The 24,093-nt window shown below is 39.0% G+C and overlaps 4 protein-coding genes and 1 non-coding gene across 10 annotated transcripts; 3 read left to right on the top strand and 2 right to left on the bottom strand.

Moving 5' to 3' along the window:
• Positions 1 to 47: 47 nt before the first annotated feature.
• On the top strand, positions 48 to 119 carry TRNAM-CAU (transfer RNA methionine (anticodon CAU)). The gene has a single exon. It is a non-coding gene; the product is annotated as a tRNA-Met (tRNA).
• Positions 120 to 7,804: 7,685 nt separating this feature from the next.
• Positions 7,805 to 11,705, top strand: LOC140787642 (uncharacterized). 2 transcript variants are annotated; one of them, XR_012108873.1, is made up of 3 exons: positions 7,805 to 9,123; positions 10,691 to 10,805; positions 11,508 to 11,611. XR_012108873.1 is itself a non-coding variant. In XM_073136679.1 (2 exons), the coding sequence occupies exon 1, from the start codon at positions 8,047 to 8,049 to the stop codon at positions 9,121 to 9,123; it is 1,077 nt and encodes a 358-aa protein (XP_072992780.1). In that variant the 5' UTR covers positions 7,805 to 8,046; the 3' UTR covers positions 11,508 to 11,705. The 2 variants fall into 2 exon arrangements, 1 of the variants encoding a protein (XP_072992780.1); XM_073136679.1 differs by lacking the exon at positions 10,691 to 10,805 and having other exon boundaries at positions 11,508 to 11,705.
• A 1,248-nt stretch (positions 11,706 to 12,953) lies between these two features.
• LOC140787650 (HVA22-like protein a) lies at positions 12,954 to 16,379 on the top strand. The gene is made up of 6 exons (XM_073136695.1): positions 12,954 to 13,109; positions 13,617 to 13,643; positions 13,738 to 13,860; positions 15,030 to 15,267; positions 15,688 to 15,837; positions 16,021 to 16,379. The coding sequence occupies exons 1-5, from the start codon at positions 13,054 to 13,056 to the stop codon at positions 15,808 to 15,810; spliced, it is 567 nt and encodes a 188-aa protein (XP_072992796.1). The 5' UTR covers positions 12,954 to 13,053; the 3' UTR covers positions 15,811 to 15,837; positions 16,021 to 16,379.
• Positions 16,380 to 16,474: 95 nt separating this feature from the next.
• On the bottom strand, positions 16,475 to 20,422 carry LOC140787609 (AP2-like ethylene-responsive transcription factor AIL1). 4 transcript variants are annotated; one of them, XM_073136618.1, is made up of 10 exons: positions 20,283 to 20,422; positions 20,098 to 20,161; positions 19,293 to 19,841; positions 19,117 to 19,199; positions 17,633 to 17,641; positions 17,465 to 17,559; positions 17,277 to 17,350; positions 17,151 to 17,201; positions 16,967 to 17,049; positions 16,475 to 16,863 (listed from the first exon to the last, which is right to left on the bottom strand). In XM_073136618.1, the coding sequence occupies exons 3-10, from the start codon at positions 19,616 to 19,618 to the stop codon at positions 16,724 to 16,726; spliced, it is 861 nt and encodes a 286-aa protein (XP_072992719.1). In that variant the 5' UTR covers positions 19,619 to 19,841; positions 20,098 to 20,161; positions 20,283 to 20,422; the 3' UTR covers positions 16,475 to 16,723. The 4 variants fall into 4 exon arrangements, with proteins under 4 accessions (XP_072992719.1, XP_072992728.1, XP_072992737.1 ...); XM_073136627.1 differs by lacking the exon at positions 20,098 to 20,161 and having other exon boundaries at positions 20,283 to 20,389; XM_073136636.1 differs by lacking the exons at positions 17,633 to 17,641; positions 20,283 to 20,422 and having other exon boundaries at positions 16,967 to 17,052; positions 19,293 to 20,149.
• LOC140787633 (microtubule-associated protein RP/EB family member 1B-like) lies at positions 20,284 to 23,963 on the bottom strand. 2 transcript variants are annotated; one of them, XM_073136658.1, is made up of 8 exons: positions 23,701 to 23,963; positions 23,502 to 23,570; positions 23,325 to 23,411; positions 22,171 to 22,277; positions 21,938 to 22,077; positions 21,779 to 21,855; positions 21,210 to 21,323; positions 20,284 to 20,529 (listed from the first exon to the last, which is right to left on the bottom strand). In XM_073136658.1, exons 1-8 carry the CDS (start codon positions 23,815 to 23,817, stop codon positions 20,413 to 20,415), a joined length of 828 nt encoding a protein of 275 aa, XP_072992759.1. In that variant the 5' UTR covers positions 23,818 to 23,963; the 3' UTR covers positions 20,284 to 20,412. The 2 variants fall into 2 exon arrangements, with proteins under 2 accessions (XP_072992759.1, XP_072992768.1); XM_073136667.1 differs by having other exon boundaries at positions 20,284 to 20,565; positions 23,701 to 23,922.
• Between the last annotated feature and the right edge of the window lie 130 nt (positions 23,964 to 24,093).

The raw sequence follows: 24,093 nt of genomic DNA, 5'->3' as shown, positions 1-24,093 counted from the left end.
TTTCTCATTTAATCGTTTTATATAAAATATCTTAAAATGCATTCAAAATCAGAGTGGCGCAGCGGAAGCGTGGTGGGCCCATAACCCACAGGTCCCAGGATCGAAACCTGGCTCTGATAAGTTGTTAATTTATTATTTGTACACATTATTATTCCTATTTTTCTTCTATCATTGGGCAAATTGCACTCCAGATTTTTGAAATTTCCTTTTCATTTTTCTTTTTGAAATTTATCGTTGGCAAATTCTTATTCATCTTCTATCCAAATTGCACTCCAGATTTTTTTTTAAAAAAACATATATCTTTCTATTCATCTGTAGTTGGAAGAAAAATATTAAACTTTTAATTTTTAGTAGCGAATAAATTAAAATTACTTATCTACTTTGAAATCTCCACATAAAGTTATCATATCTATTAGTGAGAGAATAAGACAGACACAAGTCCCTCTTATTTCTCTTTAATTAGACTCTGTTAAAGTTAAGCTCATGCATAAAAGATTATGCGGTTAGAAGTAAGAGTTTTTGGATGAAAAAGTGTAGGGCTTAAGAAAAATAGAGAGAGTTTTTTTTAGTTCAATAGTTTGAGAAAGTAGATGAGGACAAAATTATCTAAAACTTATTTTTTAATATTTATGAGAGTAATTTAGTTTATATAATTTGTGTACTTTGTATAGGGGGAGAGGGGTAAAGTGACCCTGAGTCAAGATACAGAAATTAAAATTTGGCATCTCCCTAGTATTAAATTATTTTTTCAGGAAAGGGTGCGTGCTTGTTCTTGAGACAAACAAGACTGTGGGCTTACAGGATAGCTGGGGCTTTTTCTTGCTTTTGAGTGTGGTTATGGTAATGGTTTGCTGCAAACTCGAACAGGCATTCAGATGTAATTGTTTAGTTTCCATTTTCTTCTGAGGTGTTAACCAATTGCTTTTAACTGAGTAAAAGTCACGAGATCAAGGGTAAGAAAAGAGTTATGCTACAGTTACTTGTCCTCGTTATAATAGTTTGTCTTTAAGACGGGATCTATTGAAAATAAATCTTAAAGGAAGTCGTTCCATATCCCCATTAGGATGTGAGTATGATAACAGACTATTTTTCAATTGCTCGATTTGACACTCTTGTTTGGAGACAAACTGAGTACTATGCGGTTCATAACATTTGATAGTGACTAAGATGCAGAGAAACCGCAGAACTTTTTCGGATGCAGCTTCTCTTAGGTTGTATCATTGTTGCAGAAGATTGATGATTAAGTGCTATGTGCTTTATTCTGATTGGACTTCATGAGTGCCTGCAGATTCTGCAGGCAGTCAATTTTTTCAGACAATGCTTGCACTGCAATTTAGAATTTGAAGGAAATCTATTATTCAACTTACATATTCTCCAAATTTCAACCGCTTCGCTTAGCATCTTTATGTTACTTAGAACTTAGAAGGTTATAACGCTTGTAAAGTTTTACATTTGAAACGTGATTGTCTCTTTACTGTTAGTCAAGCATAGACAGGAAACGTCGTGTCTGTCTTTTACGCTGTGCTGCTGCATGTCAATTTTTGCCGTTCAAACTATAGTCATCTCTGAAATCTAATAGTTCTTGCTCATTTAGAGATAGGACAATGGTATTGGGTGCATGCATCATTGAATTGTGGTTGGTATTATGAATCCTTTGATTCTAAACGTAAGACCTTTGCTCTTCATTCTGATTAATATTATCAGAGATGTGATGCAAAGTGCACTAATTCGGTCTGCATTATCAAAGAAGCAACTTGAAATGTAAGTTGATAGATTTTTCTCTTCTTCTTCTTCTTCTTTTTTCTCTACTACTACAGGGCAAACGTCATTTAAGAGCTGTATCTATTAACCTCTGTTTTTAACTTTGTCGTCATGTGGACGCATAAGGTTAATGGTGACAATGTAACTATGTTACGGTAATAAAACCATGCACATTAGCCTCACAGTATTATGTTCTATGCTTCATATCACACCATATCTCTCCTCTGCCTCATCTTTGTCCATGTTCAACAAGTTGGAATTTAAATAATTATATTATCTGAAAATGATTCATTGTATGGCTGTGCTAATGAAAGCGCCACGACAGTGGGAGTGGGCCCAACTGTATCAACTGAATGATCTGGATACTTGCCGGTTGCTGAAGTCTTCAAACTTGTCGTCGCAAATATTTAAGCTCCATTATTGGGATCTTTTCAGTTTGAGATATTGGGAAAGTTGCCATTAGGTTCGCTTAACCGTCCTTGTTTACTATCGACTGGGAAATGTCCCTTTCCTACCCCATCCTTCACCTCCACCTGACATTCTAGAGTGGACTAATGCCTGCATATCTTGGAGAGAATTGAAAGGTGTTTCATATTATACTGCAAGACTCTCAATATCTTGGAGCTAATTAGAAAGTTGATTTCTTTTTGCTGGGCTCTGTTTATCCTTTTCTTCTCTGATTCAAAGGATTGGTCTGACGGAATTTCTGGTTGATGCGTGCTTCTCTTTCAGGCAGAAACATCAAAGGTACGGCTTGGATCTCACGTGGTTTTAATGTTTATTTTTTAATATCTCCCACTTTCCTTCTTCTACGAAAGAATATTACTGGATTAGCTAGTGTCTGATAGAATATTGCCATAACCCCGTTTGTTTTGATCTGCCAGTTAAAACTTAGCTCCAAGTTTCCAAAATCATATTTACTTCCTGCCTCGCCTTTGTCCTCTTCTTCTGCTGTCCATTCGGAGTACTGCTGCTACTGCACTGTTTGCAAAATTATGTCACAATCGCGCCCCCACTTGTTGGGCCATACCCGAGGCCCATTTCCCTATGAGGCTCAACTTGGTGGGCCCACGCCTCTAGGCTAGCTTCTCCTCGATATATATATATATATATATATATATATATATATATATATTAGATCATAAGATCCTATTATTTTATTTCTAACGCCATGTCGTTTATTTTTATTTTTATTTTTATTTTTCCTTTTGATACCTCTTGCAGTTATCATAGATTGATGACTTAATTAATTTGAAAAGTACAAGTATCCACAGTACAAGGGTGGAAGGGCAAAATGGCAAGTTATCCAGCAACCAAATAGCTAGCTGTATATGGACCATCAAGATGGTTGGAGGACACGTACACCTGATACTGTTGGTTTTGTGCTCTCTCTTCGGCCTTAGTCCAATTCCGGCAAAAAAAAAAAATATATATATATATATATATATATATATATATATATATATATGCTACGGTTCACGAAGCTATTACTAAGAAAGAAGCACACGTTTGGGTTTTTGCAAGTGTTGGTGGCCTTCTCCAATGGCAGGCTTCTGTTCCACTCCCAGAGTAGTTAAGTTTTTCTCTCTTCCCACCCCCTCCCCCCCGCCCCCCTCCTTCCTTCTGCCACCCTCTTCATCTCATCTATGCAAGTTTTGGGCCATGGCCCTATTGGGACCCATGTTATTGTTTTTGGGCCTGAGCTCCTTTGGGATCGACATGTGGCTCCCACATAACCATGAGCAGGAAAGCAGCACATGCCTCCCTCCAGCTTTGGACAGTTTGCCTCCTCCAATGAGAGAGAGAGAGAGAGAGAGAGAGAGAGAGAGAGAGAGAGAGAGAGAGAGAGAGAGAGAGAGAGAGAGAGAGATTTTGAATGTTCAAAGAGGTAAAGGTTCTTGTCACCACCGGTACGTGTTAGGGTTCATCATGTTGTCAATGCCGTTGAAATCTTTGGTCCCAAAACCATACGGAAGATAAGAGAGCTGTGGGTCCACTAGTTCATAAGTCTAGGGACCAACACATGGGCTGTTGAGCTCGAGTTAGTCGCCATCAGTATTTGTCAACTGTGGTCACCTGCAACAATTCCTGTAGGTCCAATTCCCTGAAAGAGAGAGATTCCTATAATCCCAGAACTCGTATTGATACTTCGCACGTAGTTCTATACGTACAAATGCAGTACAAGTGGCAACAGTGAAGGTGAGTTTTTAGAGTACACTCGAATTATTAAAGCTGAGTACTATAGCTAGATAAGCTTCTTCTGTATATGTATAATATTAATTCAAATCTTTCTTTTACTGGAGTTGAAATATGAAGCATCTACAGTTTAATTATTATGACAACACAGGACGATTCGGTTATGTTTTCGCCGTACACGGTTCTTTTTAAGTTGAAACACCAGCAGCTGGAGAAGATCCGTATCTTAGTACTTCTTTTTTACTTTCGCGCGTGATGCGTGCCCAACTTTAGGAGGTGGAGCGTTAACGGGTCGTATCCATGCAGGATTACTCATAATTCTGTTTTCCAGCATTACCAAGTAGTACTTTTCCGACATGAATCCGCTCCAAAAATCGAGATATAGGATACCATACCATTTCTTGGGTTATCCGCCAAAAAAATAAAAAAAAAGCGTTAGTCATAGATATATTTTACTTTCCTTTTCTTTAAATCTATACTAAATATTTTGACTACCTGGTATTAATAATTTGGATACGAGTCGGAGGTGGTGGGTGAGTTGACAATTGTGGTGCTCGGACTACTACTACTAGTACGACTACAACTACTACTGGCGAACTGGGACTATGGGAGTGGCCTTTTCGTAGTTAGAAGCGATGGCGTGGGGCAAAGGTGAGCACATTCCGGAGTACCACGAGCGGGCCCACCGTGCGATGAGATCGTCCAATCAGGTGATTCCAGATAGAAGAGATGACGTCGGCGAACGGGTTAACGGACCCCATATGCTTGCCACCAATCGGGGGTTTCCTCCGAAGGGCGGGCTGGAGAAGCGCCCTCCCTATCTCGAGGGGGGTGACGTCAGCCCTAGGGATCCAGGCATGAAGATTCCAACTGTCTGATGACGTGGCGGTGGCATTCCAACACAGGGGAGCAGGACATTTCCCCACCCCCTTCGCATCACCGCTAGTAGGCCACGTGGCACCTCACACAGTTAATAAATTGTTTCTTTAAATAATCTCATATGGGCCTCTAATCTCTCTGGACAACTAATAACTTCCCCATACGGTGCTTGACTGTAGCTAATTTAGCTGCTTCTTATTTGGGATCGAGTCGATCATTGGGAAATTTAGTTATTCTAGATACATGACGTGCTCCTGTGCATGATGCTTCGTCCTACCATGCATATGTATGGTTCCATCCATGATCCATCTCTAGAAAAGATACGATGTGGTTGTGTAGCATTTAAATAGGTCATGATACTACCTAGTTGTCCAGTGTTGTTGAGAATTTGGATTGGGATTGAAAATTCAAAGAAGGTAAGCATTCACTCGTGAAGCATTTATTTTTGTTGCCCCCTCTGAATGTGTAAGTGTCTGCATTTGTACATACATCTACAGTATTTGGATCTATATCCATGAATGAATCTACTCATGTTTTCAAAATAAAAATGATCCCAATGCACTTAGCACAACTGTTCGCCCAATATCTCATCACAACCTTCTCGGACTCGATAATCTAAATTTGTTTATTTATACGAGAAACAAAGAAAGAAAAACTAATTGGGAGGTTTGTTCAGCTAGATTAGATAAACCTCAGTTGACTTGATTCATGAGTCAACATAAAATGACAGTGTTTGTCAACTCCCAACACTAATTTACTTTGTTGCTGACCTGATAACATCTAATAGGATGTGATCAACTGCATTAATTCGTATATATCTATATGAATATAGTCGAAATTCGCACAAGGGTTATCCAAAGATGCAACCTCATTATTTATGTCAATTTAAAACTTGGTGATGCCAAACTTTTCTTCGAACGCACAGCTGCGTTTATATATAGTTTCTTAATCGATCGATCGAACCATGCACCGGGAATCGACAAATTTATTTGTTGTAATCTTTTAGTCGATAAGGACACACGTCTCACTTCTTGTCAGGAAAACAGTGGTAATTAGTTTAATATCTAAGCTTGCACCAATGAGCATCTCGGCTTCTTTAAACAATTAGGTGCATCATTGCATTGTTAGTCTTCTCAATCATTTGTCTCGGGAAAACTGCCATTCCACAGCAGTCTTTATTCTCATCAATTTTTCTTGACATTGTGAACATTCATGTTTGTGGTAGAATATATATACACACACACACACACACACACACTTGCTTGTTTGCTTGTTTAGCTCTGCTGGAGGAATCTTCTAGCATTTCCTTTCGTACTGTGTTTGCCAAACTTGGTTGTTGGCTAACAAAGTTTGAATTAATCTTTTCTATTCCTTCTTTTATAGTCCCCACATACATAAATCTTGGTTTCATGTCCCCTTTTGACACTTATTCATTGTCCAAGCTACAGGATTTATACCTTAAAGCTAAGATAAGCACACTGAGGATCAATGTGACGCTGTAGAAGGGAGAATAATCACTTTAATGGCAAGGATACAAAGAGCCCGAAAGATTCAAAAGAAACAGAGTAACTGGACCCTTCCTGCTGCACTGGGCTATCTCACCTATAGCAACCAACTTATTTACCTTTTGTTTTCTCTCTCATCCATATTGCTTCTACGACATTAAATTCACAAGCAACTTCTTCAGACATTGTTCCTTGGCTCCTAACTATAGATTGCACAAGGTGACATTCAAGACTACAGAAGGCAATAACACGTGTTTGTCTTCATTAACAGTATTAACATTGTTTCTCTTTGACGGTTAAAAAGGCTTATGTTGTATAAGTTATAGTTAACTGGAATACAATTAAGTTTTGACTTCTCTTAGAAAATAATAATAATAATAATAACATTATTTTGAAGTCCTACCAACTTCAACTACCTACCTCTAATTAATTTTGGCACAAACAAAGTGTAATGGAAGCAAGCTAGCCTTTACGAGGTATATGGAATATATCAAAAGAGCATACCCTTGGTATATACTTTTTTTTAAGAGCATTGACTGAAGACAAAAGGAAACAAAGATGGTTAAAGTTCCTATGGGATTAAAGAGGTTGATGGTGGTGTGATTTGATCAAAAGCTTCCTGGCATTGACTCTTAACAAGGAAGGGTTGGAGCCAAGTTGGAGGGCGATATTATTTGAACTTGAGTATCGACTACATATTATATATATATATATATAGAGAGAGAGAGAGAGAGAGAGAGAGAGAGAGAGGGAATAGTTGATGAGCTTAGCTATTTAGAAGTGAAAGGGTTAGCAAAAGAAGTTTGATGAGGTATAGCCATGGCGATAAAAGGGGAAAGGGACCCCATCCCGGGATCACAACCATGGTTAAGAAAACAAAGGCTAATGGGTAAAGGCGAAGGAATGATTACTAGGGAGGAGGCGGGACCCACATGTTGATCTTTTCTTTGCAGTCTCTCGTTTTTTTGACTTGGAAAAAGGACCCACCGAGGCCACTACTGTCTTTATGGATTGAATGATAAAGAGCACACGCACGTGGAGTCTGAGCCAAGTGACTGCCCAGACACAGTGAAAGATAGAAATTTAGAAGAAGAAGAAAAATAAAAAGAATATTATGAACAACAAGTCTATTTTTTTTAAAAAAATATATTTAAAAAAATTCTCTCTCCCGAAAAACATGGCTTTCCATGCAAAATGTAATTCTATCCTCCCTCATCTTATATATATATATTTTTTGTTTTTGAAATGCTTTACAGTCTCTTGATTTATAATAATATATTAGTATATGATATGACACAAATAAAAATAAAAATTTCTTATCTTGATAAGATTAGTATTATTGTTTACATAAATTGCTGTCAATCTATCAACAACAGTTGAGGGGACGTTTAGGAAAAAGTTATAACATTGCTCTAATTTTTTTCCTTAAATCCTTCCTTCCTCAGTTCCTCCTCCTTATCCTCTCTCTCTCTCTCTGATCTCTTTTCTCTCTCATAAGCATTTAAAGGTGGTTGCCCTACAAGTTCCACAAAATCCTTTGCTCAAAACTCACCGTCTTAATCTCCTGTGGGTTATCACACTCCCATCACCCCCCCTCTCCCAAAACCCCACACCAGTCCACCACCACCAACCCCTCTGCATACTTAAACAAATCGCCACCGCCACCACTTCGTCATCAAGCATTCCATGTCTTGATCTCGTCTCCATGGACCTCACCGGAGACGGCGGAGGGCCCCGCCGCCCAAACTTCCCCCTCCAACTCCTCGAGAAGAAGGAAGACAACTCCCCCTCTTCCACCTCCCCCTACCCGTCCCTTGCCATATCCTCCTCCGCTGCCGCCACACCTTCCTCCTCCTCCTCCCCCGCCGCTGCCAGCAACAACTCCGGGGACACCCCCAGAAAGACTCCTCCGAAGCGCACCTCCACCAAGGACCGGCACACCAAAGTCGACGGCCGCGGGCGCCGCATCCGCATGCCGGCCCTCTGTGCCGCGCGCGTCTTCCAGCTCACGCGCGAGCTCGGGCACAAGTCCGACGGCGAGACCATCGAGTGGCTCCTCCAGCAAGCCGAGCCCGCCGTCATCGCCGCCACTGGCACCGGCACCATCCCGGCCAACTTCACCTCCCTCAACATCTCCCTCCGTAGCTCGGGCTCCACCATCTCCGCCCCCTCCCACCTCCGCCACCACCACCATCCCTCCTCCAACGCCTACTTCGCCGCCCCTCCCCCGCCTCTCCGAATCCGCACCACCGATTGGGATTCTTCCTCCGCTCCGTCGACGTCGCCCCCCATGCTGATTAATTTCCACTCGGGCAGCATAGGCCTCGACGCCGCCGCCTCGTCATCATCCGACGCCGCCGAGATGGCGCGGAAGCGGCGGTGCGAGCAGGAGCTGCAGCAGCTCCAGCAGCAGATGGCCGGATACAGCCAGAGCCAGATCCCGGGAGCTCTATGGATGGTGGCCAACACCAACAGCCAAGCAATGGGCGGCGGCGGCGGGGGAGGAGGAGGTGCCGACTCAATTTGGACCTTCCCGCAAATGGGGACCACCACAATGTTCCGCGGCATGAATTTCCCAACCCCAATGGCTTTGCTGCCAAGTCAGCAGCTAGGGCTCGGTTCTGGTGGTGCCAGCGGCGAAGGCCACATGGGAATGTTCGCCGCGCTCAACGCATATCGGCCCTCGGCGGGATCGGACGCCGTGCCTTCCGGGTCGCAGACGCACGGACGTGGCGGCGGCGGCGGAGATCGGCACGACACGATGAGCACCAGCGATTCATAGGTGCGGTATTGGATCCCATGCAATGCATGCATTTGTTATATCTATAAATATGCTCGCGCGCGAGGAGAAATGCACATTGCTTGCTGTGTTCTTTAATTAATTTGTGTGTGAGTGAGTGAAGAGGAGGGGACTTAAATTCTGGGGAACTAAGTGCCTTGATGGTTAGTTTTGCTAGGTATCTTCGTTTCTTTCTTTTCCCATTTTTTTTTCTTCCTTAATTTCCTTTTGGATTTTAGACCATAATGGTGAGCTTTTGATTCAACAAAAAAAAAATTATCATGTGATACACTTCTCATATTTGTTAACATCTCATTGCTAAGTGAACTCCATTTCCTACTCAACGGTTGGTTGGAATTAAGATGTCCATGGAAATTGGACGTTTTTATTTTTCAACCGTAGGTCACCAATGCATACCGACACTCCTCCAGACATTAACACATGGAAGAGAGAGAGAGAGAGAGAGAGAGAGAGAGAGAGAGAGAGAGAGAGAGAGAGAGAGAGAGAGAGAGAGCTTCTTCTCAATAATAGAATGTATAGATTGAGAGAGAGAGAGAGAGAGAGAGAGAGAGAGAGAGAGAGAGAGAGAGGCGAGAGCACATGAGAAAGAGAAGGATCCAGATGTTCTCAGCCAATGAGAACCAGTAGGTGATCGACTTCAACAGTGAGTCAACTACGATTCTTTTTCGTTCACTCAGTCATCAGATCAATGATTTTTCTGGTAGATGGCATGGGCATCTCTAACCTTTCCAGCATATTAAGAATAAATAAAATAAAAATAAACATATCATCACGGACATACGTATAATACTTAAATATATATATGCAAGTTATGTGAGTCTTACCTGTTAAAAATAATTCATATCTATACTATACTAAGGGGAACATTGCTTTCATGTAAGCTGATATATACCATAATGGCTGTTTGGCAATGAGTTCTGAGCTCCAGGGTTGCCTTCTTTATTTTTGGGTGTGTGTGTGAGTGGGCTCACCCCTTCTTACAGGGTGTGCAAGATGGATGCGAACAAGGAGCATGGGGGAAAAGGCCAAATGAGTATAACACCAGGCTAGACCTGTCGGTTGTTCTGTTCCTTATTAGAGCTGTCACATGTTGAGCTGAATGCGAGTTGCATCGAGTAACCCTAACCACATGTGCCCTTATCCCCTTTTGAGCTCCCCCCCTCTCTCTTACTATCTTACAAGAATGGGACTTGTCACTCCCTCTTCCAACACTTCACAGATGATACATAAATGCTTCTTCCTCCTTGAGAGAGAGAGAGAGAGAGAGAGAGAGAGATTTAATTAGTTTTGGCTTATACTTTATACCATGCACTTCTAATCTGTTATTAGTTAGTAGTTTAATATATATTACTGTTGTTATTACTATAGAAGACTGGATATTATGAACATGAAGCAAATAGAGTTAGATTTTGTCGATTGTCAATGGCTGTTGAAGGTGATCTACTTTTTCTCTTTATGCATGTTTGAGCCTCGGCAGCTTTGTGGTGAAACCAGAGAAACTTTTCTCAGTGCATGCTTATAATTCTTTCTTTCCTCTTTTTCTTTTCAGAAAGTTTTGCCTCAGCTTTCATTGCCTGCTGCTCTTTTTGTTCCTCGAGGTTGCAGTGTGATTTTTGTTTGATGGGTTGATGATAAAAGCTACATTCTTTGGACTGTGCAGGAATGTATGTAGATTTCAACACATCGAAAATATTCTTTTGTTTCTTAAAATGGTTAAGAAGTAGATGTATGGCAGTGGAGGTCAGTGATATCTCGACCTCCAATAGAGTATCAACTAATTTTGAAGTAGCATTATGAGATCATAGCATTAATATAAATCTCAATCAATGTGCATGGTTATCGTTCGCGATAAATAATTTGCAAGTAAAGTTTGTTGTTCTTCTCTATAGGTAGATGAGAGCTATCATCGATATGTTGAGATTGAGACTTTAACTTTAATCTTTAAAGAAATATATGATCTCAGCAAACACTTGTATTGTCATTTTAGGTGATAGTTCATGGCTATTTACATTATCCCGTGGTAAAAGACTGGAATAATCACTGATGGTAGGGTGCTTTTCATGTAGTATATTGAGAAATAAAGGTTTTATGTGCTTCAAAAATATGCAGGATACTAATTAAGATCCTCTATAGAATGAGTTTGAATAAACGTTGATCTATATATAACCTTGTAAATTCAAGTTTTTATACATGTTTGAAAGAGAAAAGAAAAGGTCCAATAAAGAACTAGTTTCAAGAATTGGCTGCGAATGGATCAGTAATGTAGCTAAAAATCGTCTAAGAATGCAACCAAATATTAATATCTTACTGCTGTTGGTTGAGCTTATATATATATATATAATGCTTACATATAATGTCCTTGCCAGGAAGAGCTCCTTCTCTATGCATCAAAAGAGCAGCTCAGGAAACGCATCTAGTTGCAGGAGCAGCAGCAGCACTGACAAAGCCAACAGCTAGCATAAGATGACTCCTTTACAAGCGATCTCATTGAGGAGAGGTTAAGATGCATTAGAACAAATTTGCAGAGACTAAAATATGAAGAAATATATGGCGTCTTCCTACCTTTCTCTCTCGTTGTTATAACTTTCTAGCCACTTGGGTCATCGTCGTATGCATGGCATCTCACTAGATTCACATCGATTAGGTTTCCACTAGCTTCTTCATCTTCCCCAACGATCTTCTTGATATCTGTCAATCGAAAGTTAAGCACCCTAACCACTAATTTGGAGCCACGTGTGCGGTATTGCCACGTCACCCAACCCCGTACAAAGTTTGGTAAACCTCTAAAGTTCAAGTAGTAATGCTGTTGTCTCCTCGGACAAATGGTGCTCATCCATTTCTCAGTATACACCTTCGAGTTAGGACAAGTAACACATGACAAGTAATCACTGAGCCTGAGTTGTGTTTCAGGGCTTCAGTGTGGTCCAGCAATTGAGAGGACCACCGTGCAATATAGCCTGTGTTTCACTGGATGCAATATAGCCTGTGTTTCAAACTGGAGTCTCTCTATCTAGTCTCAGCTCTATCTATGTAATAGTCAATAAATAAGTTTGAAGAACATTAATTATTAGAATTTGTACATATATACATATATAATAGAGAGAGAGAGAGAGAGAGAGAGAGAGAGAGAGGGTTTGGTTTAGGCCACCTGGCTCCACAAATAAGTGCCAACCTGAGTACTGTTGTTGTGTAGTGTAAGCTACTCTCTCTCTCTCTCATAGATTACGGAATGCAAACTTTGGAAATTATAATAATGTTTATTTTTATATAGAACTTCTTTTTTAATACTCCGTTAACTATATAAAATCTCTCAAAGATCTCTTTTCATTAGTTGTCTGTTTCAAAATATTATGTGTTTAATTTTACGTATTTTGAGTATTGAAGTAATTTTATTGTAGAGAGAAAAAGAAATTAAGGTAAATAATATTTTTTAAATTTTCATCTGGCAACCAGAACTATTATAAAATAAATGAATAAATATGAGAGTTTATGTAGAAATGAGCAATAATTTATAAGATAATTAACGTTGTTAGAATTATGAGAATATATTCTTTTACCGTAGTATCTTTTATGTACAGCAAAATTATACTAAAGATGCACTTTCCATATAGTGAATGCTTAATTACTTTCTTTAAAAGAAAAAAAATGATAATTGACGGAATAGGTTAGGATTGACAGAGTATTTATATATCATTGCATGTAAATTGACAATTGTCACCCTTGCTTTATCTCTCGAGCTTCCTCTGCTCCGAAACTTTTGCAGGGATATTATTGTAATTGCAGGAGATCCGCTAATGTAATATCTGAGCCCTTTCCTTCTATGCTAAAAGGACCCTCTTTTAGTAGTGCGAGAACGCTTCTCTTTCGATCGAGAGAGAGAGAGAGAGAGAGAAGGGATTTGGCCGAGGAGAGATGGACTCGCGATCGTTCCTCACAGTGATAGCCAAGAACTTCGATGTTCTTGCTGGGTAAGCGTCTTGCCTATATAAATTTTACTTTTTAGATACTATTCCATTACATAATCGTATTTCTTTTCGGTGATTTAAGCCACAGAATTCATGGGTTCCATTATGTAATTGTACTTCTTTTAATTATTCCGCTGTTGTAATTCTGTTTTCCCTCTATGGAGATCAGAATTGCCAATTGAAAACGCGTTTTTATGTAACTTAATGGCAACTTTGAAGAATAATTGCCGGATTAATGGGCTGAAGATTCTTTCGCCATCTTCTCTTTGTCATGTTTAATCCTTGTTTGGTCGATTCTATGATGCAAAAGATGTAGCTTTTCAAATTCTCTGCTCAGACTTGTGGAATTGGATGGCTTCTTTGCAAGTGCAGTGTGTTGCACTATGTGCACACAGATGATCTTTTCTTGTTTATTTTTCCTTCGATCAATAGGCTGTTCAATTGTAACGTTTACATTTATTTGGTTTTCTTGTGATGCTAACTATATATATATCTTTGTTTCATCTGCAGGCCATTAGTCACACTTGTTTATCCACTGTAAGTAGCATTGATAATTTCATCTCTATAAGATGCTGGAATTTTAATCTTTTTGTGTGTAATGAGAATGTGTGTTTTGTTGGTGCCTTGGTAGGTATGCTTCAATCCAGGCAATAGAAACGAAATCCCCTGTCGATGATCAGCAGTGGCTCACTTATTGGGTGTTATACTCGTTTCTCACGTTGTTTGAACTTACTTTTGCAACTATAATTGAATGGTAAATGCTCCTATCATTTGTTGCCTCTTCTGTCCCAATCAAAGTATGATACACTATATGCATATGCTGAACACATAGGATGCAACTGCTCATCAGAATGAAGCCTTTTAGTTGCAAGTTATAATGATTAATATTCAAAATGTTTGCATCATACACTATCTATATATTCTGCACTACAGCTGACATATTTAGATTCTACTTCACAGGGGAAATTTGCTTATCTACTGTATCAAAAATTAGTTAGTTTGGTCATTTAGTCATGGGATTGATAGATGCAATAAAGGAATTCTCATATTTGGATGGTTAAATTTATGCAGATTTTAGACCTAAGGAGGCGACATAAATATATGAAGATATATGTGTTAATCTTTGCATGTCTTTTGTTGCATACGTCTCTGTGTGTATATTAAAATGGATACATGTAATTGAACACTTCTTGGGGCTTATAGGATAAATTCCTGAAGAAATTGTGTTCAATCTCTTTGCTATAATTTTGAGTCACCACCTGACACAAAATGCCCACAACAACAAGAGCTGATTAATAAGCGAGTAAACTGCTACTTTTCTGCTCACGAAGTACTATTTGTAATATAATATGCAATATACTATTATATCTTAGTAAATGGCATAGAAGATGCAAGAAGTCATGGTCGACCATTTTGGGTTTCCTTTGCCAACAACATCTAACCATCTTACAGTTGTCACCGTAGCTGTCGGGTTGGCTGCCATGGTGGCGGCTATTGCCATTTAGTACTTGCTAAGGAGGAGGTGTGGTGATGGCTGTGATCTTGGCAGGATCAGTTGCCCCTCTATACTTTCCTTCTTATTTTTAGATAAATAAGGTAGAGTTTAGAAGTTAAAGAAACATAGACGCAAGAAGTCATGTCCTGGTTGACCATTTTATCATTGCTGTCGTAGTGGTTGGGGTAACTGCCATGATGGATGGAACGACCATTGACATCTACTGCATGCTGAGGAGAAGGGGGGGATTGAGATGATTGTGACCTCGGCGCAATTGGATAAGAATGCCGAGAAGGATGGAGGTTGATGGCCTCGATAGACAGCATCTCCATGGGGATTTTTCGCTCTCTATTATTACCAAGTACCTTGTACTTTAGTGAGATTGGAGTTTAGTTTAATTCTGCAACATTATGTAATGCTTGTTGCAGGCTTCCTTTTTGGTCCTATGTAAAATTCTTCTTCAACTGTTGGCTGGTCTTACCCTACTTTAATGGAGCTGCATATGTTTATCAGCATTTTGTGAGGCCACTATTTGTGGAACAACAAATAGTAAACATCTTTCACATCCCAAGAAGAAATATTTCCACAAGACCTGATATATTATCAGTTGCAGAAAGATATATTGAACAGAATGGACCAGAGGCATTTGAGGAGCTCATAAGCAAGGTATGCTTGTTTAAATAACATAATACTGTGACATTCTTTTTTTTTTTTCCTTTTTCTTTTTGTAGCAAAATTGTCGGATATAAATAGTTATTGTCATTAGAAGGTAGCATTTGAATTAAATTTCAACATCTCTGGACACCTTTTTAGAACCATAGTATTGACTCATTAGTATTTATTTTCAAAGCAACTCTGGCTCTGCAGTGGCTGAAATTTTTTAATGCACATGAGTTTCCTTCACTGCGACAAGTGAATTAAATAGTTACTGATGTTAATTCTGATGTCCTCAGAGGGGAATCTTAATATTGCTGCCGCAGTCTTTCTTTTTGAATTGTTACCAATATTATTTTAGTTCACTTTTGCCGAATATATCAGCTCATTGTCATGCTTTCATGAAGTTAAAACGATGTGCTTTTTGTGCAGACTGGAAGGGCATCATATTCTAGGGTCAAAGAGCCTTCAATCTTGCAAGAGGTAGAGGTTGAAAGAGAATCAAAATCGTGGAATCAAAGTTCTACATTCTTTGACGAGGATTACCGATATTAAATCCAGACCTCAGTGCATCTCCTGCAGGTGAGCATTAACACCTTTCTAATCCTGAAATAAACCAAACTTCTTAAAGTCGTTCACATCTTCATGTCATAGTATATAGTTTTAAATAGAATCAACAGAACTTCACCTAGTGTTTCGCTTTCTTAAAACTTGTTAAGTTATTTAATTTGCATGCATAAATGACGATCTTGTCATCTTTGGCAGCTTTGTTCAAGCTTCATGGTGGTGAAAATCATTCAAGTTTTCCAACTAGAGAATGATATGATCACTACCGGATTTCACATATAATCCAAAAACTCCCTGTGTAGTGAATAGGGAGTGGTCTTATCTACTGCTATGTCGGGCTTCAACAAATTGTATCTATCTCTGTTATCAAAAAGAAAAGAAAACCTCAGAAGTTTTATACTTTTTCTTTAAGAAGTATTTGTGGATAAACTAGTATGCTTACGGATAAGATGGAATAGTGATGTAAATTTCATATAATGTCCATTCATATAATGTTAAACGGAGTTTGGATTGTCCATTCATATAATGTTAGTATATTGACGTGCTGTTATCCATCAGATAGGTGATGGCCTCTTCCTTGCATCAAAAGGATGGAATTAGTTAATTAGATGTGGAGTTTTACTGCCAGTGGAAGATGAAAGACATCTCAGAATCAACAGAAAACCAGAGAAAAGAGATGGGATTATAAGGAGATTGTGAAATCCTTAGTCACAATTCGAGATTTTATCTGAAAAAACTACTGGCACTAGAACCTTGAAGACACTTTACGAGCAGTTTCATGCCCCTCATGATTTACAACTAAAAAGTGTAACATTAGGAAAAGGAAAAAAGAACATATGGTATAACCGAGAAAAATGAAAATATACATTAGCCTCTGTTACAGCATCTATTGTTCTCAAATCTAGAGTTTGCCAGATTCCTCAAGTCGCTTAAGTCCTCCGTCCTCACAGTAGTTACTAATGTCAAAATTTGTGACAGCATGGACTCCCCGCAGTTCAATAGCTGCAATGTCATATGCTTCAGCAGCTTCTTCCTCGGTATCTGGTTTAAATAGAATACAGCAAATCTTCAGCACTATATCGTTTTGGAGATTTCCGTATAAATTAAATGTGAAAAATGAAGACTAGACATAAGAAATACCCACCAAAAGTTCCAAGGTAGATGTCTTTGGCGTCCCTGCTGTCGCCAACCCGGCCTATTCGGGCTTGCCATTTACCATCCTTCCGTCTTCTACCACGAAAATCCACCAAAGCAGAAATTGGGTCACTATGAACTACTATTATCATAAATGCAAAAGTAAAATTTTGCTCTGAAATTGAAAATTGGACCTTGTTACTCCTCTGTATATTGAAGCTCCTCTGGAGAAACAACTGCTTTTCCTGTCATGACAAAACTGCAATTAGTAAGTAATAAAATGAAAAGACAAGCACTAAGAATCCGTCCGCTAAATGTACCTCCTTACATAGGCCACAAATTCTTCTTGAGACATGGTCTTCATTATCTCGAGTTCATTCTCATAGTCTGAGACCTGTAATATAAGAAAAGCTATCAGTAAGGTAACATAAGTGAGGATCAAGGACTAAAAAGATATGCTTATTCTCCCTAAGTAATTGAATAAAGAAAAGTTATTTAGTACTCTTACGGGGAAATTAAGTTTCGCATTTGGGCCTTGACCCCAATACTTGAGAGCTGCAAGATCATGTGCTCGAGCTGCCTTCTCTTCAGAATCATAGCTGCCTATCAGGCCCAAAACATTATAAAACACAGCTTTTGTACATGCAAACTTTAACTCCATATGAATACGGCTTACCTAAGTAAACTGGATCATCACCACAGCAAGACCAGAAGCAACGACCCAATAAATGCCGTGATCCAAGGAAGAAAAAACCCAGGGGAAAGAGAAAAGAATGAACATTTAGCAACAGCATTGATTATTCAACCCTCAGCTAGCATGAATCAACTAAAATTGTGCAGGTTTTATAGTGTTTTACACAAAAATAAAAGGGGAAAAAAGACAACCTCTTTAGAGTTATCCTATGACAATATATATTCTCTACCAAAGACAATTCATTACTACTTAATTAACAGATTTCATCAAAATACACAGCAAATAACTTTGGGCAAAATAGATCGTATAACACAGGCCTAGTGATTTATGACTTACATATTTAATATATTACAAAAAAATTAGATATACTTACTTCATTAGGCAAGTCCAGAAGCTTCAAACAGATATAAGACCAAGCAAGCCAATCTCATTTACCTAAGATAATTTTCAGTTCCTTGTCATATTAAGTAGTTTTAGAACTTATCAGTTTTATTTTAAATAAATGTAAACCACCGAATTTTGTTCACTAACTATTTAACAGTTTCAGATCTCTTTCCTGAGATCAGATTGGCTAGTACTCTACACTACATGGTTAGTCTATCTACCATACAAAAACATTTGCAAATCCAGTGATTTTCGCAAGATCTTCTATATTTTTGTTCAAGTCTTCAATCTCAAAAGAACCATATGTTTTGTCTAAAACTATAGGATATCAAAGGCAGCACATGGAAATAACTTTGAGGTTTCAATGTAACAGAAATATCTAAGTTTTCATGGATTTCTGAGATCACCCTTTAAAAGAGTTCTAAGGAATGTCCACCTGAAAATATCAACAAATAATATGCATTCAAAGACCTGTAGCCATATAGTGCTACCTGTCATGTCTTATCTCCCACTGTTTATAGAATGTGAATGATCTAAAACTTCAAACTCTCGGAACTTAATATACGCACAGAATTTTCAAGATTGAGCTAAAATTCATAGTGCCTTCCTTCCACGAAACAATAACTTCACCTACTAATGAAAGCAGCACCATTCTGTCTAAGAAAGCTTAGTACGTTAAGGCATTAAAGCATAACTCAACCAACAATGACCTAAAAGAACATGCCATCGCAAGGAGGGATGCAAATAAAACAACATTACCACTCAACCATTTGTCTAATAATTTGACTAACACTGGACCTCGGTGATAGACCTCCACAAGCTTAGACAACAGAAAACCAGAAATATAGGTCTTCAGCTTGTCAATACCATAACCTAACTAAAAAAATCTATTTTGCTCGGTTATCAAATCGAAGTTGCTACAGTCAAGTTGCATTCACTTTAAACCACGTTTAGTTTAGATAAGCAACAAACATCTCCCACTGCAAACTAAGCAATGCTAGTATTCTTGCAAAATATAGTATGAGAACTTAAAATTTACCAAGAACTAGTAAAATTTACGTACAAAGCAATGCACAACATACCATGCTTGCCTTTCCGTTTGCGGCCTTCCACTTGGCTCGTATTGTCCCACAGATGCGCTTCAAACTTGCCACTCCACTTCAACCTACACTCACAACCAAAGCCCAAGTCATACACAAACACGAACCAAATCAGACACCATAACCAACTCAAACCAGCTTCCTTCCTCCGTTCTCACCTGGTAACTCCATGGAAGCTCGACGACCTTGGGGCCGCGTACTTCTTCATCGCCGCAGCAAGAAGAACCCCGACCTTCTTCTCCGGGCTCTTCGCGGGCAGAGCGACCTGAGAGCCATTTTCGTCTTCTACAGCGGTCTCTGGAACACCGCCGCCGCCGCCACCCCCGACTTCGGGCGCGATGGTGGATATCGATCCTTCGTCGCCGCCGGCCTTCACCTCGGAATCCAAATCAGCGACGACTTCGAGAAGAGGAGCGGGAGGAATCGTGGAGGGGCCCTCGTTGTCGTCCGATGGATCTGGTGGTGGTCTCTCCGGTTCGCTCATCTGTGGAGAAACCCTTTCTCTCGCTTTTCCCGAATCTTGAGACACTCGTCGTCGAAAACCCTAGATCTTATCAAATGGATAGGGTGTGCAAACGATCAAGGGCTGTCGCCTCCCAGTTCGCACGAATCGTGATGTGGTAAGCACGGTTGAAAGGGACGCAGACTTCCGAACCGCCTCGTTGATCGTGATGAGATTCCAGCGAATAAAACGAAGGGCATCTAATCTAATAGCACGAAAATTCGGGCCATAGAGGCCCATTAGCCCATCATGTAACTGGGCCCAGGTAATAACAATATCGAAATTGATTCAACTAAAGCCCGGTTCTAGCAATTGCATGATTTTTTCTCACATCAGAGCTAAATCATGACCTTAATAGTAATAATACCAAGGTTCAATATATAATGTAACACTAAGCATGTATATAGAAAAATTTAATAAAGTTCTAATATCATTTGCATAAGAATTTTCTCAGCACACACCTAACTGGTTATGCAGTTCATACTTGCCATTGCAAAATTATGAGTATTAATTCGACGTCGTTTTCTGAAAGATACAAAATCCTGTAAACGTGGGATCACTGGATGTAGAAATAGAATAAAACCAGAATAGCTAGAATTCCCAGTGTGAGCAAAAATAAAATCTTTCCCAATTTAAGCAAGCAAACCTTTTAATGAATGCGAGCACGACGCAATCGCATTGCTTGATAACAACAGTGGACTGAGTTTAACAACAGAGGTCTTTGTTCATTCGTTCTATTATACATGATTAGTGCCTCTCAGCCACTGGATAGGACTTTACTCTGTTTCATCAGGTGACAAACCTAGTGATCTATTAATAATTTCATTAGCTTCCAGTAGCGGGGGTTCCCTTACATCTGCGGCATATAATATCTTCTGGATTGCTTTAGTCATCTGGCAGGAAAAGAAAATTCTCAATCATTCATTGCCCTGAAAAATATGACCCTTAACCATAAAGGACATGATCGCTAAGACTAAGAATGATGAAAGAAACATATACTAAATTGGTGATCCAGTATAAGCATTCAATAGGAAATTAACTTTCCTACTTTCCCTAATACTTTGGCACTTTTTCTTGGAGCAGCCTAAGGAAGAAAATTACCAGCACAAAGATGAGGTTAATAAAAACAAGATCAAAATCAATAGTAGTTGTCGCATGATTTACCTTAAAAAGAAATAGTATTTCGGTGTGATTTTAAGCTTCCAGGTACTTGAGCAGAATGATTTGATGGCATATAAAGCATTATTATATAATAGGGTAATTGCTTTCAAGGTGAAAGAACAGTGTTAACAAATGTCTTCTTGATATAACCAATGAATTAGAAATTGAAAGATAACACAAACGTTGACCTCATTGTCAAAGATCAGAGCATCATGCTCCCATTTGTTGAAAAGCTTCTTCTGACAAATTAATAGTCAGCATTAGATCATATTCTATAGGGAAGAATTTAATAACATAAAATCCTCCAGATTCTCAGATTATTCTCAATGACATATTGTGTTGGCACCAGTAATTACTTCTAGTGTCAAAAGAATTGTCTAAATTGGTTAGGCAAGATAGAAATGAGTTTTACCGGTAGATGCCCCAGCTCAGACCTTTCACAGAGTATCTCAATATCGCGTAACTTTGAGAAGTAGAAATCTCTTTCTTTTTCCATATTGTCCAAAGAAAGTTTAAGATCCGCAATCTGCATTCCAGGAAGCAGATTGGTTGATGGCTAATTCGGTGAAAGAAAAACTATGTTAAAATGAAGAAACATAGAAGGTCTTAAAAATTAATCGTCAAGCTTGGAAAATACCAGCAGATTATGTTGGATTCCAAGGATCATGATTCCGTAGAATTCATACTTGCACCCATAAATTATAAGCTAAGATACAGAAATATTTTTCATATCAAAATGATACATGTCTTCCAACTTCCAAAGTATAATAGCCATTTATAAAAATACTAAAACTGTTGGCAGAAAAAATCAACGAAATGAATTCACTTCAATCATTTCAAATTTGTAGAGTCCCAAACATTCTGACTGACACCTTCAAACAACAATTTATGTAAAGATAATATCAGCCTCTCGGCTTCCAAAATGCGGTAAACTGGAATGTTTTATTAAAAAAATAGCAGCCAGAGTTGCATAGTGTTTACCTTCTCAGACAGTTCGAGGATTTGTTCTGCAGAATTTTCTCCGTCAGACATGGCATAAACTTTTCCTTGTTTAGGACCTGTTTGGTGAAATAGTACTTGAAGCATATTTGCAAAACATAGTGTCACATTACTTAGTGTTAATTAAGCATGCCAATTTACCAGAAGAAGTCAGACTAGCTCCATCTGTGGAGACACGACTTGATATACTGTTAGCTTGCAGTGACTTGGAGGATTTGTTAGAACCCCTATGAGTCCGATCTTTTCCTCCCTTGTACCTTCTCTCCGTGGGATTATAGTTTCTGAGAAAGATAGAACATGTTTTGCTTTGTATATTACTCCTAAATTGTCGACAGCACAAAAACTATGCAATCAGTTAGAGAAAGGGAGCATACTCATTCATAATTCCTCTATTCACAGAGTCACAGTATCTTTTCAGCCATTGCAGAAACTCCAAGTTGTCCAGTGGACGTCCTCTAACAAGCTTGTTGACATCAATATGCTATAATTGCAGCCAATTGCAAGAACAAGGACTTAGTCAACAAGGTTAAGGCAAAAACAGGTTTCTCCTGTCAACTACCAGGTTTCATGTTTTATCTACTTATGTAATCATCAGGAGAAGAAAAGGAACCAAAAATAAAAATTTGAACATAAAAAAAGACATCCAGGAAGATTGAACTAGCCTTTTCCGTTATGTGAGCCGAAGACCTGTACTAATAGGCACACTTGTTCATATCTATCTATTCATATTTACTTGGAGGGCTTTCCTTGTCCTTTCTCAAGGGTGACATGTGAGGGTTCCATTACTCCTCTTTGGGTATCTTAGAGTGTATTGTCCTAGGGAGTCCCTTGGCTAGATAAAAGAGGATTTGTGAGGGAAAGAAAAAGCTTGCATTTCTTTGTCTCTGAGACACAGAGAGACGTTATGTTGTTCCAGGTTGTGATCATAGATTAATATATCTTGGGTACTGGTATTTTCTAGAGGTTCTTCTTTTGTATTTATATTTTTAACGAAGTGCTATCTTATACTAAAGCTACGTTATCATCGTCATCTTCTTTACTAGTTTCAATCATATGCTTTGCAACTTTCCTCTGCTAAACAACTATCTAATTAACTCCACATCTAGGACACTCCATCCCTTATTATGAATGCAGGAGCTTAATGAAATAAACAATGGCTCCCGCAGTCCCACCTTTTGAGTCCTAATTTTAAACTCTCATACAAGAAGTGTAAAGACTAAAGATATATTCAATAATGACCACAAACTAAATTTGATTAAATATTGACTTGTTTTGTAGAATTCCATGATAGCTTACGGTTCTTTATCAATGCACAAAAGCATTTTCCATGTCATTTAAGTCACCATTTCTTCTCAAAAACAAGTCATCGAACAAATAGCATCCACCATAAGTCTGCCCTGAGTGATCAGCCCCACAACTAGCAAGAGTATGGTATATACTCAAATTTTATGAAATATTTAGTGACTCAAGAAGTGGAAAGCAAAGATTCAGTAGACTTTTATATCATTATTAAAATAAAGCCTCATACCTTTTCGATCCTCAACTTGTTAAAAACTTCTTGGAGAATCTTGTAATTCTGAATCATGTCGTACTCCGTCTTTGCATCAAAATTCACCTACATTCCGAAGCAGGCATCAAATCTACCATCCATTAGACCAAGATCCAATAATCAAAAGATTAAAAAAAATTAAAAAAAAATGTAAACCTTGTGCATCGGCACGACTCCTGGATGAACCATATCCATCATTTGGCACTGGACTGCACCAGATGCTGCCTGCAGTTAATAAAAAAGACGAGCTTTTTGATCCACTTATTAACCGAGAAAAATGGGCCATTCTTGTAAGAAAAAAAAAACTACGAATCCATCGAAACCCTAGGAAGATTGGTCGAAAAAGAATTAATACCTCCTCCACCTTGGTGAGGCTGAGCTGGAGCCTGGCGTTGATCCAGGAAAGGATCTCGTTCCTCCCCACGAAGTACGCGCCGTCCATCATCCCGATGTTCGCCGCCGCCATCGACATCCGACCGCAGATCGCAGATCGCAGACCGCAGAGATCGAGTCCTAGAGATTAGAGATAGAGAGGAAGAGGAGCTGGGGTTTATGCCTCTCTTTCTTCTCACCACCCGGGAGAACCCAGCTTTAAATAAAAATAAATAGAATTATGTTGAGTATCAGATTATGGTCACCTCAGGAAGTAGTTACCGTCTCTCCGGTAATGAGATAGAACGTGCGATTTGGTTGGACGGGCGAGATTGGGGTGTGTGTGAATATTTGTTTGGTTTGGGTGAAGCGCGGT

Source organism: Typha latifolia, chromosome 1 (genome assembly GCF_019914945.1).
Source record: "Typha latifolia isolate L0001 chromosome 1, TyphaL0001v2, whole genome shotgun sequence".
Taxonomy (NCBI): Eukaryota; Viridiplantae; Streptophyta; class Magnoliopsida; order Poales; family Typhaceae; genus Typha; species Typha latifolia.
The sequence above is the reverse complement of the archived record's forward strand: the minus strand, read 5'-3'. Positions and strand labels throughout refer to the sequence as shown.

Bases quoted from the DNA above. Each gene is read 5' to 3' on its own strand.
- LOC140787642 (XM_073136679.1), top strand. From the start codon at position 8,047: ATGGACCTCACCGGAGACGGCGGAGGGCCCCGCCGCCCAAACTTCCCC.
- LOC140787650 (XM_073136695.1), top strand. From the start codon at position 13,054: ATGGACTCGCGATCGTTCCTCACAGTGATAGCCAAGAACTTCGATGTT. The intron at 13,110-13,616 runs GTAAGCGTCTTG...TTTCATCTGCAG, and splicing joins AACTTCGATGTTCTTGCTGG to GCCATTAGTCACACTTGTTT. The intron at 13,644-13,737 runs GTAAGTAGCATT...GTGCCTTGGTAG, and splicing joins GTCACACTTGTTTATCCACT to GTATGCTTCAATCCAGGCAA.
- LOC140787609 (XM_073136618.1), bottom strand. From the start codon at position 19,618: ATGAGCGAACCGGAGAGACCACCACCAGATCCATCGGACGACAACGAG. The intron at 19,200-19,292 runs GTGAGAACGGAG...TTGTGAGTGTAG, and splicing joins AGCTTCCATGGAGTTACCAG to GTTGAAGTGGAGTGGCAAGT. The intron at 17,202-17,276 runs GTACATTTAGCG...TTGTCATGACAG, and splicing joins TTTGTGGCCTATGTAAGGAG to GAAAAGCAGTTGTTTCTCCA.
- LOC140787633 (XM_073136658.1), bottom strand. From the start codon at position 23,817: ATGTCGATGGCGGCGGCGAACATCGGGATGATGGACGGCGCGTACTTC. The intron at 23,412-23,501 runs GTTTACATTTTT...TTCGGAATGTAG, and splicing joins GAGTCGTGCCGATGCACAAG to GTGAATTTTGATGCAAAGAC. The intron at 22,078-22,170 runs GTATGCTCCCTT...TATCTTTCTCAG, and splicing joins AATAGAGGAATTATGAATGA to AAACTATAATCCCACGGAGA.